Source organism: Bombina bombina, chromosome 3 (assembly GCF_027579735.1).
Source record: "Bombina bombina isolate aBomBom1 chromosome 3, aBomBom1.pri, whole genome shotgun sequence".
NCBI classification, from domain to species: Eukaryota; Metazoa; Chordata; class Amphibia; order Anura; family Bombinatoridae; genus Bombina; species Bombina bombina.
In genome coordinates this window covers 684,416,878-684,438,709 of record NC_069501.1, presented here as the reverse complement: position 1 = coordinate 684,438,709, position 21,832 = coordinate 684,416,878, and the positions used below count along the sequence as shown (strand labels likewise).

Below are 21,832 nucleotides of genomic sequence, written 5' to 3'. Positions count from 1 at the left end.
TTCATCCGGAGATATTTGCTCAACTAATTCTTCGTTGGGGCAAACCGGAACTGGATCTCATGGCATCTCGCCAGAATGCCAAGCTTCCGTGCTACGGATCCAGGTCCAGGGACCCGGGAGTGGTGCTGATTGATGCACTAGCAGCCCCTTGGGTTTTCAACATGGCTTATGTGTTTCCACCTTTTCCGTTACTGCCTCGACTGATTGCCAAGATCAAACAGGAGAGAGCATCAGTGATTCTGATAGCGCCTGCGTGGCCACGCAGGACCTGGTATGCAGACCTAGTGGAGATGTCGTCCTGTCCACCATGGTCTCTGCCTCTGAGGCAGGACCTTCTAATTCAGGGTCCTTTCAACCATCCAAATCTAATTTCTCTGAGGCTGACTGCGTGGAGATTGAACGCTTGATTCTATCGAAGCGTGGTTTCTCGGAGTCGGTTATTGATACATTAATACAGAAACCTGTGACCAAAAAAAAGATATGGCGTAAATATTTATATTGGTGTGAATCCAAGAGTTACTCATGGAGTAAGGTTAAGATTCCTAGGATATTGTCTTTTCTACAAGAGGGTTTAGAAAAGGGTTTATCCGCTAGTTCGCTAAAGGGACAGATTTCTGCTCTGTCTATTCTTTTACACAAGCGTCTGGCAGAGAATCCAGACGTCCAGGCTTTTTGTCAGGCTTTGGCCAGGATTAAGCCTGTGTTTAAGACTGTTGCTCCTCCGTGGAGCTTAAACTTGGTTCTTAAAGTTCTTCAGGGTGTTCCGTTTGAACCCCTTCATTCCATTGATATTAAGCTTTTATCTTGGAAAGTTCTGTTTTTGATGGCTATTTCCTCGGCTCGAAGAGTCTCTGAGTTATCTGCCTTACATTGTGATTCTCCTTATCTGATCTTTCATTCAGACAAGGTAGTCTTGCGTACTAAACCTGGGTTTTTACCTAAGGTTGTTTCTAACAGGAATATCAATCAAGAGATTGTTGTTCCATCATTATGTCCTAATCCTTCTTCAAAGAAGGAACGTCTTTTGCATAATCTAGACGTGGTCCGTGCCCTGAAGTTCTACTTACAGGCAACTAAAGATTTTCGGCAAACTTCTTCTCTGTTTGTCGTTTACTCTGGACAGAGGAGAGGTCAAAAGGCTTCGGCTACCTCTCTCTCTTTTTGGCTTCGTAGCATAATACGTTTAGCTATGAGACTGCTGGACAGCAGCCTCCTGAAAGAATTACAGCTCATTCCACTAGAGCTGTGGCTTCCACCTGGGCCTTTAAGAATGAGGCCTCTGTTGAACAGATTTGCAAGGCTGCAACTTGGTCTTCACTTCATACTTTTTCCAAATTTTACAAATTTGACACTTTTGCTTCTTCGGAGGCTGTTTTTGGGAGAAAGGTTCTACAGGCAGTGGTTCCTTCTGTTTAATGTTCCTGCCTTGTCCCTCCCATCATCCGTGTACTTTAGCTTTGGTATTGGTATCCCATAAGTAATGGATGACCCGTGGACTGAACACACTTAACAAGAGAAAACATAATTTATGCTTACCTGATAAATTTATTTCTCTTGTAGTGTGTTCAGTCCACGGCCCGCCCTGTCTTTTTTGAGGCAGATTCTAAATTTTAAATTATAACTCCAGTCACCACTGCACCCTATAGTTTCTCCTTTCTCGTCTTGTTTCGGTTGAATGACTGGATATGACATGTGAGGGGAGGAGCTATATAGCAGCTCTGCTTGGGTGATCCTCTTGCAACTTCCTGTTGGGAAGGAGAATATATCCCATAAGTAATGGATGACCCGTGGACTGAACACACTACAAGAGAAATAAATTTATCAGGTAAGCATAAATTATGTTTTTTTCTTTCATGATTCAGATAGAGCATGCAATTTTAAGCAACTTTCTAATTTACTTCTACTATCAATTTGTCTTTGTTCTACTTGGTATCTTTATTTGAAAAAGCAATAAAGTAAGCTTAGGAGCCAGCCCATTTTTGGGTAAGCACCCTGGTTAACTCTTGCTGATTGGTGACTACACCAATCAGCAAGTGCTACCCAGGTTCTGAACCAAAAATAGGCCAGCTCCTAAGCTTAAATTCCTGATTTTTAAATAAAGATACCAAGAGAACAAAGAAAAATTGATAATAGGAGTAAATTAGAAAGTTGCTTAAAATTGCATGCTCTATCTGAATCATTAAAGAAAGAAAAAAATTGGGTTTAATATCCCTTTAATTAGTTTATTGCATGTGCTTTAACAAATGACCTTGTTAGGAGAACATAGAAATCAGAAAGCAAACACGCATGACAGTTATTAGCATTGTGGATATTTGGGGGTATTCTGAATTAGCTCTATGTGATTGAGAGGGGTCCAGGCTAGGTCAGTGAGTGATAGACTTGCATGTGGGAGAGGCTGGGCAAAACTAAAAATGAGGTTAGTGGTTCCTAGCCTGCAAGAGGCATTGGACCAGCATTATATAGTGGAGTGCTATTGGCAAAGCCTTTGAGTGAGAAAAGTGAGTGGGCTAAACGATGAATCCAGAGAGGAGAAGCCAATTAGGCCACTGGTATTAACTAGAGCCCCATGCATCAGAGGGTTTTGCTTCACTATGATTTGGAAATAGTGTTACTTAACAGTATAGTCCACTTGAAAATGTTATTGTTTAAAAAGGTAGATAATCCCTTTATTACCCATTCCAGAGTTTTGCATAACTAACACAGTTATATTAATACATGTTTTACCTCTGTGATTACCTTGTATCTAAGTCTCTGCAGACTGCCCCCTTATGTCAGTTCTTTTGACATACATGCATTTTAGCTAATCAGTGTTGACTTATAAATAACTCCACGGGAGTGAGCACAATGTTATCTTTATGACACACATGAACTAGCACTGTCTAACTGTGAAAAACTGTAAAAATGCACTGAGATAAGAGGCGTCCTTCAACGGTTTAGAAATCAATTTGAGCCTACTTCGGTTTAGCTTTCAAACAAGAATACTAAAAGAACAAAGCAAATTTGATGACAAAAATAAAATGGAAAGTTGTTTAAAATTGAATGCCCTATCTGAACCATGAAAGTTTAATTTTGACTAGACTCTCCCTTTAACCCTTAAAGTCTACTTTTTCTCTGTGAGTTCCCCAAGTACAACTTGGAGCCACTGTCTCATGATAACAGGACAGTACCTGAGTTGTTAAGGATCGATTGTTAGGATTGGTATATAGCATTCACTTTTTTGCCTCGGACAAATTGCATTAGTTTGCAGGGCTTGTTTGGAATGGGAAAACTTTAGAATGTGCTGAGCAATTTCCTCACAGCCCTGAGTTGACACTACCAGTGGGTAATTTTCTATACTATCCTAAAGAGCTGGTGTTGTTTTAAAAGGCAATTGTATACATTTCCAGGGAGAGTGTACTTGTTTGGCTCCAGGACACCCCATGATCAAGAAGCACACTATAACAAAAAACACATTTTAAGTAAGTATGTTAGTTGAGACCATAATATTTTCATATAAAATGGTTTTGCAGCATATATCCTGCATCACACTTTCACAGCTATAATCTCTCAATGAAAGTTGTTGGATAAGTGTATTTGTAATGTTTATTTGGTTCATAGTTTTTAACTTTGATTGTTGTGTTTTTAAGTTAAAGGGACAGTTTACTCAAAAATTTTCTCCCCTTTAATTTGTTCCCAATGATCCACTTTACCTGCTGGAGTGTATTAAATTGTTTACAAGTAGCTCCTTTACCCTTATATTGGCATTTGATATTGTTAATTTAGCAAGTGGTATCCCCACCTATTCTGAAAGTTTGTGGCCGCGCGTACCAGCTATAGATAAGCTTTGTAATCACAGCCAGCAGAAGAAATTACACTCCCAGTGTGATAAAGCAGAGATAAGGTAATAAAATGTTGATTTTCCATTGTTCTCTCAAAGTATTGGTGATTGTTTTAAGGACAGATATAAGATAAAGAAGCAGGTATATGTGCACAATGTGATACAGTAATGAGATCTGATTATACCTACAAGCTCAACCTATTTATTAGGCTGTGGCTTCAAAACACAAAATCACAGCTTTAATATACAGAAATAAACCTTAAAAAGCTAATTTTCATACATTTTTTACTCTGCAGTTGGTAAAAAAAAAGCAATTGTAAACACATTAAGGGAAAAACTATTTTACAGTATACTGTCCCTTTAAAGATAGTTGAACCAAGTTTCATGACTTTTTTTTTATTGTGTAATAGCTGTATTTGCCATCTTTTAAATCTTGTGCTTACAGTTCATGTTCTTCTCTCCCTTAAAGGGCCACTAAACCCAAAATCTTTCTTTCATGATTCAGATAGAGAATAGAAATGTAAACAACATTACAATTTACTTCTATTATTTATTTTGCTTCATTTTTTAGATATCCTTAGTTGAAGAAAAAGCAATGCACATGGTGAGCCAATCACACGAGGCTTCTATGTGCAGCAACCACCCAGCAGCTACTGAGCATATCTAGATATGCTTTTCAGCACAAAATATCAAGAGAATAAACCAAATTAGATAATATAAGTAAATTAGAAAGATGTTTAAAATTGCATTCTCTTTCTAAATCATGAAAGAAAAAATGTGGGTTTCATGTCCCTTTAAGTGATGCAGGGTATGGGTACAGAGCTTGGCTGCTTAATTCATAATTAAGGGCTAATGGAGAGATCATACAGCCCAGCCCATAGAAGGAACACAACCATTAACTATTTTGTACTCTAAATCCTGGTTTTGGTATCTGCGCAATTCTGAGGGAGAATTAAAATTCCATAATTCAAATATGAATGGAATTTTACACAACATTCCAATATACTTCTATTATCTAATTTGCTTTGTTCTCCTGGTATACAATACACTACTGAAATCTAGCTGGTGATTTGTGGCTGTTGTCGTTAGGCCACCTGTTTTGTTCAGCTAGCTCCCAGCAGTGCATTGTTCTCCTTCAACAAATGCCATTTGATAATAGAAGTAAATTGGAAAGTTGTTTAAAATTGTATTTCCTATCTAAACCACAAAATAAAAAAATATATTTTCATGTCCCTTTAAACAATTAGAAACATCCTTTTTTCTATAAAAAAAATCTTAACTGCCATGTTAACAACATGATGTAATAATATTTTTCCAAAATATATTACAGTTTTTTAATGCCTGTCCTGAATAAACCAGTGCTTTCAGGCTTACAAAGGTGTGATAGTTGATACTGCTGTATAAGTTTAAAGGGTCATGAAACCCAATCTATTTCTTTCATGATTCAGACGGAGCATTACGTTTTAAACAACTTTCCAATTTATTTTTGTTAACTAATTTGCTTTGTTTTCTTGGTATCATTTGTTGAAAAGCATAGCTAAGTAGTCTCATGCACAGCAATGTACTACTGGGAGCTGTTGATTGGTGGCTGCATATATATATATATATATATATATATATATATCGTCATTGGCTCAACTAATGTTTCCAGCTAGTTCCTAGCAGTGCATTGCTTTATCTTCAACAAAAACATCTACAGTTATGTTGGTGTAAATGTATATATATATATATATATATACATGTAAACATAATGTCCTTTTTATGTCTCAACTGATTGAAAATGTATTATGACTGTACATTATTTTTCCTGTTGAAATTATTTTTCTTTCGAAGGGAACTAGTCCGCAGACTACATCAAAGGAATGTCCAGGTATTTCTCATATCAGGGGGCTTCCGTAGTATTGTGGAACATGTGGCTACAAAACTAGACATCCCTCCAACAAATGTGTTTGCAAACAGACTCAAGTTCTACTTTAATGGTAAGTAGCCATACAAGCTAAAACTATTACCATTCACCACCAGCAACACTTTTTTTACTCTAAATATCACACACACAGTAATTTATAAAGGGCCAGATTACAAGTAGAAAGTAAATTGTTTGCATGCGAGCGAAATCTAACGTATGTTAACTTCAGAACTTTGGATATCACAACTGCATAACTTCTTCTCCCCATGGACTAATAGAACGCACACAAACTAACACTTATCACTTCCACGCTAACACGACACCGCATTAGACCTATATATATATGTTTGTTGGATTGAGAGCTTGCATTGTGGGGCTGTTTTAGGGACCCAGGTTTTGGAAGGGACCTTGACGAGGTACCTGGGCTTGTCCCATTTGGCCAAATGCAGTAACTAACCCTTCCATTTTTGCTTTTAATCTTAGCTGAGAGCTTGTAAGTGAGTGCTGGACTTTCTTTGTGTGTTGTATTAATTTGTTTTGTAATTTTCCCTATGGGCCTTGCACCCAGGCCTGTCTGGGGTTAACTGCCTTTGACTCTGGGGACAGCACAGCTTCCTGTGAGTGCCAGTGAGCATCCAGGGCTGAGCATGTTGCAGTTCATGGGATGTGTACCCAGTCCAGTCTGAGAGTGCAGTCCCCTTCCATGTTTTGTATATATCTAGGGTGATTACATAAGCCTGTGCACCCTTTACTTGTTCCCAGCTTGTTGGATTGAGAGCTTGCATTGTGTGGCTGTTTTAGGGACCCAGGTTTTGGAAGGGACCTTGACTAGGTACTGGGGCTTGTCCCATTTGTCCAAATGCGGTAACTAACCCTTCCATTTTTGCTTTTAATCTTAGCTGAGAGCTTGTAAATGAGTACTGGACTTTCTCTGTGTGTTGTATTAATTTATTTTGTCATTTTCCCTATGGGCCTTGCACCCAGGCCTGTCTGGGGTTAACTGACTGTGACTCTGGGGACAGCACAGCTTCCTGTGAGTGCCAGTGAGCAGCCAGGGCTGAACATGTTGCAGGGTCATGGGATGTGTACCCGGTCCGGTCTGAGAGTGTAGTCCCCTTCCGTGTTTTGTATATGTCTAGGGTGATTACATAAGCCTGTGCACCCTTTACTTTTCCCAGTTTGTTGGATTGAGAGCTTGCATTGTGTGGCTGTTTTAGGGACCCAAGTTTTGGAAGGGACCTTGACTTTGTACCTGGGCTTGTCCCATTTGGCCAAATGCGGCAACTAACCCTTCCAGTTTTGCATTTAATCTTTGAGAGCTTGTAAGTGAGTGCTGGGCTTTCACTATGTGTTGTATTAATTTGTTTTTGTAATTTTCCCTATGGGTCATGCACCCAGGCCTGCCTGGGGTTACTGCCTGTGACTCTGGGGACAGCACAGCTTTCTGTGAGTGCCAGTGAGCACCCAGGGCTGAGCATGATGCAGGGTCATGGGATGTGTACCCAGTCCAGTCTGAAACCAAAGAAAATGCACTCACAGGACTTTAGGATATCAATAAGTCAAAAGTTTATTGACATATCGGGGACTAATATATCCCCTTCTTTAGAATAACTATACTGTGCCAAACAACACTCTCATATATTGTATAGAGTGAAAAAAAAATAATAATCCAAACCTGGTGTGAACAATCAAATCAAACATGCAAGATTCGTAGCTGGAATGCACGCCATGCGCTCCACCGAATCGGAAGTGACCTCTAATATTGTAATGCTGCCTAAATTAAAATTGATATGCCAAGAAATGCACTGCTCACTGGTTGTTAGGAACAACGACACAAAGTAAGTTTAGTATGTGCAGCTTTTTTTTTAATTCTTTTATTAATATGCTCATTGTTGCTATTGTTTGCTTTGCAATTTATCTGCTTTTTTTAAATGAAAATTTAAGGGCTTTACTTTTTATATGACCCAGCTAAAATGTTAGCCAGTGTTAAGCTAAAATTAGCTAATATTAAATTGAATTATGTTTAATTTCTCTTGCAAGGTGTATCCAGTCCACGGATTCATCCTTTACTTGTGGGATATTCTCATTCCCTACAGGAAGTGGCAAAGAGAGCACACAGCAGAGCTGTCCATATAGCTCCCCCTCTAGCTCCACCCCCCGTCATTCTCTTTGCCGGCTCTAAGGTTCCAGACGTTCAAGCGTTTGCACAGGCCTTAGTCAGAATCAAGCCTGTCTATAAACCGGTGGCTCCGCCATGGAGTCTAAATCTAGTTCTTTCAGTTCTTCAAGGGGTTCCGTTTGAACCTTTACATTCCATAGATATTAAGTTGTTATCTTGGAAAGTTTTGTTTTTGGTAGCTATCTCTTCTGCTCGAAGAGTTTCAGAATTATCTGCCTTACAGTGCGATTCACCTTACCTGGTGTTCCACGCAGATAAGGTAGTTTTGCGTACCAAACCTGGTTTCCTTCCTAAAGTGGTTTCTAATAAGAATATTAACCAGGAAATAGTTGTTCCTTCTCTGTGTCCTAATCCTTCTTAGAAGAAGGAACGTCTGTTGCACAATCTTGATGTAGTTCGTGCTATAAAGTTCTATTTGCAAGCAACTAAGGATTTCAGACAAACATCTTCCTTGTTTGTTATCTATTCTGGTAAGAGGAGAGATCAGAAAGTGACTGCTACCTCTCTTTCCCTTTGGCTGAAAAGCATAATCCGTTTGGCCTATGAGACTGCTGGCCAGCAGCCTCCTGAAACTATTACTGCTCATTCTACCAGAGCAGTGGCTTCCACATGGGCTTTTAAAAACGAGGCTTCTGTTGAACAGATTTGTAAGGGAGCGACTTGGTCTTCACTGCATACTTTTTCAAAATTTTACAAATTCGATACTTTTGCTTCTTCGGAGGCTATTTTTGGGGGAAAGGTTTCGCAAGCAGTGGTGCCTTCCGTTTAAGGTACCTGCCTTGTTCCCTCCCTTCATCCGTGTCCTAAAGCTTTGGTATTGGTATTCCACAAGTAAAGGATGAATCCGTGGACTAGATACACCTTGCAAGAGAAAGCAGAATTTATGCTTACCTGATAAATTACTTTCTCTTGCGGTGTATCCAGTCCACGGCCCGCCCTGGCATTTAAGTCAGGTAAAAAATGTTTTGTTTAAACTACAGTCACCACTGCACCCTATGGTTTCTCCTTTTTCTTCCTAACCTTTGGTCGAATGACTGGGGGGTGGAGCTAGAGGGGGAGCTATATGGACAACTCTGCTGTGTGCTCTCTTTGCCACTTCCTGTAGGGAATGAGAATATCCCACAAGTAAAGGATGAATCCGTGGACTGGATACACCGCAAGAGAAAGTAATTTATCAGGTAAGCATAAATTCTGTTTTTTATCGCACAAATCATCTTTAAATTAATTTATGTATGTGAATTAACACACACATACTTTGGAGCCCTTTCCACTCAAATACCTTAAAACAAACAAAAATAAATAATTTGTATTCAATGTTAATATTTAATCATGCATTTTACTGTGTATATACTGTAAATATGTTACATTCCAATGTTCTTTACATAGTAGACGTTTAAATATATATTTATATATATATCTCTATACTATAGGGGTGTCAGGGGTGCCTAAACTTTTGCATACAACTGGTATATATATATAGATATATATATATATACTCCAATAAGTGAATCCACGCTCCTGGGTCAGCTACTGGATAATAGAAACCAAAGAGAATGCACTCACAGGACTTTAGGATATCAATAAGTCAAAAGTTTATTGACGTTTCGGGGACTAATATATCCCCTTCTTCAGAATAACTCCACTGTGCCAAACAATACTCTTATAAAGTGTATACAGTGAAACAAAATCAATGAATCCAAACCTGGTTTGAACAATCAAATCAAACATCGTTAAAGGGTATAGAAAATGCGCTAACCTGAGAGTATCATACACCTCACAAACCCTAACTCCTTCTCTGTTAGGGAAAGATAACTAGTAAGACACAATGTATAGATAGTGGGTGCGCTACAGGAAAAGCTAAAGATACCTAGTTAACAGTACTAATATTTAATGGTTGTAATTCATAAACAGTATATAAAATCTAAGCAATATTAAAATACATAAACATTATATAAAATCTCAGCAATATTAAATAAATTATCAGCGATATCAGCAATGTATACACTGCTCTTCAACAATTCATAAAACATATTGGCAATTCATAATATTCTTATACTGATAAAAATGGGACAACTCCCAAGTAAAAAAGGTCACATAAAAATGCAGAAAAGTGTTAAAAAATTGCAATAAATTCAGGCAGTTAAATATATGTTTAAATGATTTTTATTGACAAAAGGTACATTGAAATATACACAATAAAGGCACATTTCTTACATCAACATTAAAGTGACAATTCGTTAGAACAGCAACTTTCAATAATCAATGATCAATTTTTTAAGAAAAAGTTTTGAGGGTTAGATAAGGGAAGAGGTGAATCACACCAGGGAAGACCTGGGTGAAGGTATTCATGAAGAGGAGTATGATGAGGTGGGGGATGGGGAGTGGGGTAGGGTTTAGGGAAAAAGGTTTAAAAGAGAAGGATACAGAGTTTTATCCCATCTGGTTTAATGCAAAGTTTGAGTTGGAAGATTATAATTATGTCATGAAGGTTTCAAATACGGGATGATATATGATTGTTACCGCTAGGGAAAAGTTGTGGAATAAGCCTAATAATTATGTTCTTGGGAGCCCTGCTCCCATATAAACTGAATGTTAGTTATCATGTCTTGCTTACCTAGATAACAATGATGCATCTTTTCTAATGTGAGAATATGGCTGACTTCACATTGCCATTGGGCAACCGTAGGTATCTCTTGTGTTTTCCACAATCGAGGAATTAATCTTTTAGCACACGATAGCATTAATAAAAGTAGTTTTCTGCGATAAATACATGTGAGTTTAGGGATGTGGCTGAGAAGAATGATTTGTGGAGATAGCGTAATGTTAGTGCCCAAGATATTGGATATGTGTCTCTCTATTTGATTCCAGAAGTTGTTTAGGAGGGGGCAAGACCACCAAATATGGATGATGTTACCCTCTTCTCCACATCTCCTCCAGCAACTGGAGGAGGCGGTAGGATATATAACTTTTAAGCGTTGTGGGGTTAAATACCACCGAGCTAAAATTTTGTAATTGAGTTCAGAAATGGTCAAGGACATGGAAGAGGAATGTGTATAGCGGAAGCATCGCCTCCAAGTTTCAGCGTCTAGGTCAATGAGGAGCTCGTCTGTCCATCTTTTTAAGTATGTTGGTTTTTTCTCAGGGAATGAGCCTCTGAGGATTTTGTACATCAAGGATAGATGCGCCTTACTCATTTTTGGGTTGACACATAGCTGTTCGAAAGCAGTTAAGGGTCTCAGAATCATATCTTTATGTGGACTATGGGTGATGGCGTGTCTAATCTGTAAGTAAGAGTACCAACAATGAAAGGGTGATCCTAGCTCTTCATTAAGCGTGATTCTGTCTTTCACACCTGAAGGGGTGGTTATTAAGTAGATAGGTAAAGCCGTAAGGATTTTGTTGGCAGGGGTATGTGTAAAGCGGCTATGCTTGAGAAATAAGTGGTATTGAAGTAGAGGGGTTAAGGGGGATATAATTGTGGATACACCTTTTGTATGTGTGAGTATATCGTCCCATATAGCCAAGGTGGTTTTAGTGTAATCATTGAGTTGTATGATATGCGGTCTGGAGTCTTTGGGTATCCAAGGCAAGTCTCTCATATGGTCAACTCGTGATAAATAGCTTTCTATTTGTATCCAGATCTTTGAGGGGTTGGCATGATTCCATGCCACAACTCTGGCCAAATGTGCAGCTTTGTAGTAGTTAAGTAGATTAGGTACACCCAACCCTCCATCTTCCTTGCTCAAATACATAGTGTGTTGGGCTATTCTAGGTCGTTTGTATGACCAAATAAAGGAGTTAATCAATTTTTGCTGTTTACGGAGAAAGGGTTTCGGTATGGCCATGGGCAGGGTTTGAAAAAGATACAAATATTTAGGTAGTATCATCATTTTCACTGTGCTTATCCGTCCAAGCCAAGATAGATGTCCTTGTCTGTGCCAGTTTTCTAATAAGGTTTTAATGTTATTCTGAAGGTTAATGAAATTGTCAGGAAATAGTTTATGTATATCTTTGGGAATCGTTAAGCCTAGGTATTTGAGTTTGTCGACTAATAGAAATTTTGTGTGTTGTGTTATACTGAGGATATCTTGAGGCGTCAGATTAAGTAGCATTATGCCCGACTTCTCCATGTTAATGGTGAAGTTGGAAATTTGTTTGTAGTCGTCTAGTATTCGTATGAGGGCCGGTAGGGAAGTAGTTGGGGACGTCAATGTAAAGATCACGTCGTCCGCAAACAAGAGGCATTTTTGGGTTATGTCTCCGAACTTGAGGCTCTGAATTTGATGGCAATTTCTGATTTGTAGTGCTAATACTTCGACTGTGAGGGCAAATAATAGGGGTGAAAGTGGACAGCCCTGACGAGTTCCGTTGGAAATGGGGAAAGATTGAGAAATAGTGCTATTTACTTTAACTTTTGCACTCGGATTGCGGTAGAGTGCCTGTATTCTATTGACGAACAACTCGGAGAAGCCGAATTTTGACAGTGTGGACCACATAAATTGCCAGTCCACCCTGTCAAATGCTTTCTCAGCATCTGTAGATAGTAGGGTAAGTGGTGAACGGTCGTTATGTGCGCATTGCAGTGAGTGGAGCAGTCTGGTTGTATTGTCCCTGGCTTCCCTTCCTTTAATGAAGCCCACCTGGTCAGGGTGGATAATATCAGGTAATATCAGATTCAAGCGATTGGCTAAACTTTTAGCGTATATTTTCATGTCTATATTTATAAGTGAGATAGGTCTATAATTGCTAACCGAATCTGTCGGTTTGCCTGGCTTAGGAATAACTGTGATCATAGCTTCTAGAAGGGAGCCAGGGAAAATGACACCCTGATCAATATCAGTATAGAGCGATAAGAGATGTGGGTTAAGCTGTTGTTGTAAAAGTTGGTAAAATTTCGTCGTGAAACCGTCAGGGCCTGGGGCTTTTCCGCTCGGTAATGATTTTATGACCGAGCTAATGTCCTGAAGGGTGATGGGGGAATCTAGAAATTGTCTGTTTTCTTCCGTGATAGTAGGTGTATCAATAGTAGCTAGGTACGAATTTAAAAGTTCTTTCTTATTTTGGGATGGGTTATCTGCAATATTGTATAGCTTCCTATAATAAGAAACAAATGAGTTAACAATGCCTTCATTAGCATGAATGGTTTCACCGGTAGGTCGTCAAATTGTTCTAATGAAATTGGAGAGTCTCTGTTTTTTAAGAGATCTAGCAAGTAGACGTCCAGCCTTGTTGCTTTCTACAAAAAATTTAGATTTTGTGGTCAGTGCTCTCATATGGGCTTTTTGAACTAGAAATCTATTAAGGGCCTCTCTTGCTGCAGTCATATTATCAAGTTTAGAAGAAGAAGATGGGTCTAACTTAAGTGCGGCTTCACAGGTCGTCAGATCATTAGTTAAGGAGGTGAATTGGGCAGTATGTAATTTGCGCTGAGTTGCGTTATGTTTTATTATGACCCCCCTTATGTAACATTTGTAGGCCTCCCAATTATTTGCGGACGACGTGTCTTCTGGTCTATTTAGGGCAAAGAATTCATCTGAAAATTTTTTAAGGTCGTCAACTATAGCTTGGTCAGTTAGTAGGTGGTCATTGAGTTTCCAGTTGTATGTAGTGTTAGGTTTACTAGCCCACTTAAAGCAAGTAGAAACCATACTGTGGTCAGACCAGGAAGTATGGGTTATTTTTGAGCTAACTAGGCCTGAGAGGAGAGTTTGATCACATAAAATGTAATCAAGCCTGGAGTATGTGTGCTGTGGGTGTGAAAAGAAAGTGTAATCCTGCATTTCAGTGTGTACTATTCTCCAAGTATCAAACAAATTAATAGCTCGTAGGGCCATACAGTTGGATTTGAGGGTATTATTGCGCAAGTATGATTTCCCACTTGATGTGTCTAGAACTGGATTCATAGGGAAATTAAAATCTCCACCAACTATAATCGGGCCTTTGGCTGTATCTAGTATTAAGTTGGTTAGATGTTTAAAGAAGTGGGGGGTGGGTCTGTTTGGGGCATAAATATTTACCAGGGTAATAGGAGCGCCATAACACAATCCAATCAAAATTAAGATTCTACCCTCGTTGTCTGAATGTTTTTGTATTAACTCGAAGGGGAGGTTGCGTCTAAATGAAATACTAACTCCATTTTTTCTATGTGTACCTGAGCTACAGAAATGTTGGTCGAAATATCTCTTGGATAGGATTGGCTCGTGATTTTTCTTAAAATGTGTCTCTTGGGTCATTATGATGTCAATTTTACGTTTATGAAAATCGTGGAACGCAATAGAGCGTTTTTCTGCTGATAGGAAACCTTTAACATTTTGTGTGGCTATGCGTAGAGACTCTGCTCTATGGCTTGGGCGAAGAGTTGTCATAGTAACTGGTGTATGTGGTTTTGGAACAAACCTAAAAAGAGAAACCAGATGGGATGTTGGGGGAAGGGGTTAGTTGAGGGGACCTGTTGAGGTGGGACGAGAGGGTTGGTATTGGTGGAGTGAGTAACCAGGAGGGAACAGATATAGCAGGAAGGGATGAAAAGGGGGTAATGGTATTAAAAACAATATGAAAGCAAATAACAGTGATTAGAACAACAATAATTCTGTCAGCAATAAAATAGAATATAATTCCTGAGAGAACGTAGATATGAATGTAAAGTGGAGTTGTGATTTAAAATTTCGTTTTGGGAGCTATTGTTACAGGCCGGGTGTCGGTGCAATCAAAGGTAACATATTTATTATTTAGCGAGATGTAGTACTTCTTCAGCTATGAGGAATATCTGGGTTGTGGAGATTGTCTGATTCGAGATCTGCTACTAGTTTTTAGGGTGTTATACTTAATGATGATAAGATGGCACTAAGAGTGTCGTATGATAACGACTGAGCGGCTGTATAATATGTGATTATGTTTTGTAATATAGTTCGGAGATTCGGGTCTTATTGGACAATCATTAAAGACCATAACTACAAAGTAGATAGTGTGATAAAGACCTTAACTAAATCATGTTGTGCCGCCTCTTTTGCCTATAGGTCTGTATTTATAGCTATAGAAAATTTGTATATAGAATGTGCAATCTGTATGTTGTGCAATATTGTCAAAGCAAAATCAACTGTGAACGACAGCAATGAGTTAAACTCAATATAGAATCTAACAAAACATTAAATAAAAGGAATATAATGTCCTCATAACATGTCTGGGATATAGACTCCATCATATATAGCTCAGTGCCTTTTTCTATCCCCCTTGATCATATATAAAAGGTGGATAAATGTCCTGGGTTCAGGCACAGATATTTCTTGTATACTTGGGAGAATGTGGGGAACATTTCAACAGTGAGAAAATAACATATACATAAAACCTGTGAAAAGAACATATGGTTATCTACAGATCTATAACTGAAGATCATTACAAAAAGGATATTGAGAGGTTCATCTTCAACATTCAGGATCGGCTATAAAGGACAAGCAAGGGAAATAAGTAAGTAGTGTTAGAACAACATGATAAGGTTACTCATCTGACAGAGTCCGTGTCCATGGTATCAGTAATGTCCATGCTAGTGGAGGAGATTTGTCTTCTTTTATTCTGACTAGGGATGGAATCTGGACCTGGTCTTCTTTGAGGCAAAGAGTTGGGAAGTCTGTTCTGTAGCTTGTGAGGGGAGTGAGGAATGTTCTCATCCGGTGTGGAGATATTCAGGATGTTGCAGAATCTACCGATGTCAGAAGGCGAAGAGCACTCTGTTTTTTTCCCATTTTTCATGACGATAACAGATGTAGGAAAGCCCCACCTATAAGGGATGTGAAGTGTACGAAGATGTGATGTCAAGGGCTGGAAATCTCGTCTCTTTTGTAGTGTCCTGAGGGATAAATCTTGGTAAATTTGTACTTTATGGTCCTGAAAGTGAATAACTTGTCTTTTCCTGGCAGCATTATATATCTCCTCTTTTTGTCTATAGTTCTGAAAATGTACTACAATGTCTCTTGGAGGAGAGTCTTCAGGGGGTTTTGGTTGGAGTGCCCTGTGAGCTCTATCTAAAGGGATTTCTGAATGCTCCAAAAGGTTATCTCCTAATATGACAGTAAATAGAGCCTGAAGGTATTCTCGGATATCATTGGTTGAGACTGATTCTGGTATCCCCCTAAAACGGAGATTCCCTCTCCTGGTACGATTTTCCAAATCGTCAATTTTGTCTTCTAATTCTGTGATGTGTTGGATTTGCCGTATCTGGTTAGTTGAGAGGTTTGCCAGTTTTTGTGCTACCACATACTCATGCTCTTCTAGGGTGTCGACCCTGTGGTTAAGATCGTTGATTTCTTTTTTCAAGTCAGCACATTTGTTTTTGATACATGTTTTGACCTGTTCGATTAGGGCTGCTATGGCTTTGTAGGTTATTGGTGTGTCGTCATCTTGAGTCAGATTTGTGGTTGTAGTGTCATTAGTTATAGATGATCCATTATCTTGATCTTCTTCAATGGGAGCCATCTGGGGTTCCAATGATTTGGCTGTGGGTACTTGGTCTGTTTGTTTAAAAAAAAGCGTGTACTGCGCCCTGATTAGTTTGTGATGATTTTTGTGGTTTATCTTGGCGGGTGTTCTTCCTTTGTGACATGGTATTGGAGGTTGGTGGTAGGCTTTTACAATCTTCCTTAAAAATCCCAATACACAGTATCTCCCAGAGAATATACCCACACAGGGTGTTAGCGGTAAAAAGAGAGCTGGTTATGACCTGTCACAATTGCGCTTGGTGGGAAACGGAGCAGGGGTATGTGCTGCAACTTGCTGTAAGAGATGTAATAATCCTGGTATTTGGTGACAGCAGTGATCTGTTATGTAGCCCCTGTGAGAGGATGTGTATACTCAGCTTTTAAAGCGCTCTGTGTAATCCTTTTTATTTTCTATGATCTGGGTAGAGAGTCCGTGTAGGCCGGGGTAAGGCAGCTAGTAAATTGCAAAATCATGCAACCAGTTTCACAATTAAATATTCCCTTGCTTGGATGTGCCTGTTTCAGGGATAATAGTAGCGTGGATTAAGTTGAGCTGATGACCGGACAGGGTTTGGTAGTGGGTCTGTACTTCAACAGTTGGTACAATATTGCTCTCTGTAGCTTGAGCACGCAGAAAAGAAATTTACATATACATTAAAAGTGCGTCATTGATTTTGTCTTGTAATCCAGATACAGATCTAACTCTTTTTGGTCCTATATACATATAGGGAGGCCATTAATAAAGGGTAACCTCAGCTTTCAAGTGTCTTTTCAACTTAATAAAATTAGTAATATCCCAAAGTACAGAGGTAATGAGTGCTTGATATAAAAGTGCGTTGTATGAGCGGTTCCTAGTTTATCTGCGGTGGCATGTGAGCAGATGGATTAGGCCCTATTCAGCAGTGATGTGGGTCTGGTGGTGGGATAAACCGCTGAGTCGTCTGTGCATACATTTGTAAAATGAGTGCCCGTCTGGGGCGGTAATAGGCCCGGGTCAGTGTGTATAGCGATAACGCCTTACCGGCAGATGTTAAGCTGGATCCGGTCTTGACAGATTGCGTAGTCAGTGATGTTGATACAGTCGATGTCTTTCCAGGCAGTTAAATATATATATACAGGGAGTGCAGAATTATTAGGCAAATTAGTATTTTGACCACATCATCCTCTTTATGCATGTTGTCTTACTCCAAGCTGTATAGGCTTGAAAGCCTACTACCAATTAAGCATATTAGGTGATGTGCATCTCTGTAATGAGAAGGGGTGTGGTCTAATGACATCAACACCCTATATCAGGTGTGTATAATTATTAGGCAACTTCCTTTCCTTTGGCAAAATGGGTCAAAAGAAGGACTTGACAGGCTCAGAAAAGTCAAAAATAGTGAGATATCTTGCAGAGGGATGCAGCACTCTTAAAATTGCAAAGCTTCTGAAGCGTGATCATCGAACAATCAAGCGTTTCATTTAAAATAGTCAACAGGGTCGCAAGAAGCGTGTGGAAAAACCAAGGCGCAAATTAACTGCCCATGAACTGAGAAAAGTCAAGCGTGCAGCTGCCAAGATGCCACTTGCCACCAGTTTGGCCATATTTCAGACCTGCAACATCACTGGAGTGCCCAAAAGCACAAGGTGTGCAATACTCAGAGACATGGCCAAGGTAAGAAAGGCTGAAAGACGACCACCACTGAACAAGACACACAAGCTGAAACGTCAAGACTGGGCCAAGAAATATCTCAAGACTGATTTTTCTAAAGGTTTTATGGACTGATGAAATGAGAGTGAGTCTTGATGGGCCAGATGGATGGGCCCGTGGCTGGATTGGTAAAGGGCAGAGAGCTCCAGTCCGACTCAGACGCCAGCAAGGTGGAGGTGGAGTACTGGTTTGGGCTGGTATCATCAAAGATGAGCTTGTGGGGCCTTTTCGGGTTGAGGATGGAGTCAAGCTCAACTCCCAGTCCTACTGCCAGTTTCTGGAAGACACCTTCTTCAAGCAGTGGTACAGGAAGAAGTCTGCATCCTTCAAGAAAAACATGATTTTCATGCAGGACAATGCTCCATCACACGCGTCCAAGTACTCCACAGCATGGCTGGCAAGAAAGGGTATAAAAGAACAAAATCTAATGACATGGCCTCCTTGTTCACCTGATCTGAACCCCATTGAGAACCTGTGGTCCATCATCAAATGTAAGATTTACAAGGAGGGAAAACAGTACACCTCTCTGAACAGTGTCTGGGAGGCTGTGGTTGCTGCTGCACGCAATGTTGATGGTGAACAGATCAAAACACTGACAGAATCCATGGATGGCAGGCTTTTGAGTGTCCTTGCAAAGAAAGGTGGCTATATTGGTCACTGATTTGTTTTTGTTTTGTTTTTGAATGTCAGAAATGTATATTTGTGAATGTTGAGATGTTATATTGGTTTCACTGGTAAAAATAAATAATTGAAATGGGTATATATTTGTTTTTTGTAAAGTTGCCTAATAATTATGCACAGTAATAGTCACCTGCACACACAGATATCCCCCTAAAATAGCTATAACTAAAAACAAACTAAAAACTACTTTCAAAACTATTCAGCTTTGATATTAATGAGTTTTTTGGGTTCATTGAGAACATGGTTGTTGTTCAATAATAAAATTAATCCTCAAAAATACAACTTGCCTAATAATTCTGCACTCCCTGTATATATATATATATATATATATATATATCTATATATATATATATACAGGTAGCCCTCAGTTTACGCCGTGGTTAGGTTCCAGAAGGAATGGTTGTAAATCGAAACTATTGTATATTGAAACCCAGTTTATAATGTAAGTCAATGGGAAGTGAGGGAGTTAGATTCCAGGCCCCTCTTAAAATTGTCATAAGTAAGACCTAATACAGGTAGCCCTCAGTTTACGCAGGGGTTAGGTTCCAGAAGGAATGGTTGTAAATCGAAACCGTTGTAAATTGAAACCCAGTTTATAATGTAATTCAATGGGAAGTGAGGGAGTTAGGTTCCAGGCCCCTCTCAAAATTGACATAATTAACACCTAATACATTATTTTTAAAGCTTTGAAATGAAGACTTTAAATGCTAAACAGCATTATAAACAGTATCAAATAATCACACAACACAGAATATATAATTAAACTAAGTTAAATGAACAAAAACATTAGCTAAACTGCATTATAAACCTTATGAAATAATCACACAACACAGACTTTACTTGCATTTTTCTGCAAACAGTTCCTTTTTCGCATTCCAATCTGGACTGATTTATAGACAGGAAGATTTTGTTCCTATAAAAACTGCTTGATAGCTCATGTCTAGCTAGCAACACTGATTCATTTCAGCCTGCTTGTGTGTATCTTTGCTGCAACACAAGCGGACAGCTCCACCTACTACTAACGGAGGGCCACCTGTATGTATATGTGTATATATATATATATATATATATAGTCCTAATTTGGATAAGAGCAAAATGAAAGTGCAAGATATCCTCACTATGAAAGTTGCTCAAAATTAGTTAAATAAAACGTTGCTCAAAATTAGTTCAGAAAGTGGAGCCCACAGAAAGCAGTGTTATAATAAAAGTCTGGCGTACTAGTAGGATGTTTACTGTAGACCTCCATTTCAGAGTTTTCCCGCATATAGCAGAATCACTCACCCCAGAACCACGGCATTCCTCCTCTGCTGCTCTGTAGTGTTACCGTCTACAGCTGGCATCCGGTCAACATCCGGTCATATGTTCCACTATGATGTTTGTGGTTACAGGTGATAGCAAGTTTGCACCCTGATATGCTCCAGACACACACCTCCGCTTGTTATTGGTCAATGAGGCTAAGCCTCCTGTTGCAGAAAACAGTGTGATCCACTCCTTTGCAAATAGTTACAAAGTGTAAGTTTGGATTTGTAAGCTACTTATGGATTATTTCACTTGTGATTAGCGAACCAGAAGTAATTTATCTCTTTATTTCCTCTGCTCTTAGTGCAACCAAGCACGCAGGGACTTCAGAGTTCAGGCAATTTGTCTTATATGATTAGTCAAATAGCTGCAAGACTTGTTGTAAATGTCAAATACCTGGGTATGAATACTTCTGTAGAGAATGCTGTTCACAAAGTAATGCTGTCTTCTCCTTATCATCAACACGTTTCACCCAGTCTGAGGGCTTTTTCAAGATGAGGGACAGCAGTTTAGATGCCTCTATTTAAGGCCTGTAGTTTCATTTTATTGGACAAGGTAGCCTCTACCAGATTTTATTTCGTATACAGGCAACCTAGTGTATAAAATTAAAAATGGATATAAGGTTATCATCAAAGATTTTAAAAGTTCTATCTAACTAAGTTAGAACTTTGAATTCATATCAGGCTATATTTGTTATGAAACAGATTATGTACAAAATATGCATATATACCCTGTACTTCTGAAAAGAGGAGGCGATATTGACCAACTTTTAGCCAAAAGGGAGATTTTTTGGATCTTTACGTTAGACACCAGGGTGCCCCATGGTCTTAATTCTATATACGATATGATCAACTACTGGGAATAACCAATCTCTGGAAATAGGATAGTTTTAGGTTAACTATGTAGATTATTACAATATACAGGTTCTTATCTCTGGATAATTGTATTGAGTGTCACAAGCTAGTCACAGGTTTTTCATTAATTGACATAATTGAGTTTGGTATAAATATTAGTATGTTACATATTTATACTGCTATATATAAGTTTGTTACAGATTTAAATTGAACAAGTGTTACTGATATTTAAGGTATGGATATGATCCCTTATTTGGCCTATCAATTATACCAGTGTCCTATATGAATTTAAGTTTTAGAACTAAAAATGTGTGTATAATTCAAATGAACACTGATAATTCTTTGGGCTGAATTATTCTCTTAAGTTTATAATCCATTATACTAATACTGCCAGCACTGCCAATATTAGCGAAATAAGTTTAGAGATATTTCATTAATATTGGGGTATATGTACTCAAAAATATTGGCATGCTATTATTATCATTACCAGGCAAAAATCTTTAGTGATTAAGAGTTGACTAAAAAGGTGTGTCAGGCTTACTTTTTAAATTTCAGGTGTGAAGCAATATAAATGGCCAATGGGAATGTTGCATCAGTTTTAAATAGGTGCTAATAGCACAGCACTAACAGGCTATGATTACGGCTTGTCAGCCGAAATGCGTAAGCCGCCAGTGCTGCGCCTAACACCATATGTTTGTACTGCTTTTAAAATTGTATAATAAACAGATGTTTTAACTTTGGAGGAGCAAATCGTCTTTTTTCCTTACCACTATATACCCATTCACACATATATATGCATGCATAAATATATAGATATATACACATATATGTACTTGGATACTCCTATACTCATGTTATTCTCCTATTTGGGGCCAAATCTAGTTCGGAATTTAGTCCTTTGGGATACAAGATGTCAAATCTATAAATTAATTCTG

At 38.8% G+C, this 21,832-nt stretch overlaps 1 protein-coding gene across 2 annotated transcripts in view; it reads left to right on the top strand.

Moving 5' to 3' along the window:
• The window catches only part of PSPH (phosphoserine phosphatase), a 150,596-nt gene that overhangs the window by 103,424 nt on the left and 25,340 nt on the right, over positions 1–21,832 (top strand). For both annotated transcript variants that reach the window (XM_053707456.1, XM_053707457.1), the window contains exon 5: positions 5,651–5,796. In XM_053707456.1, the coding sequence (XP_053563431.1) occupies positions 5,651–5,796 (146 nt within the window). The remainder of the gene's footprint in view (positions 1–5,650; positions 5,797–21,832) is intronic.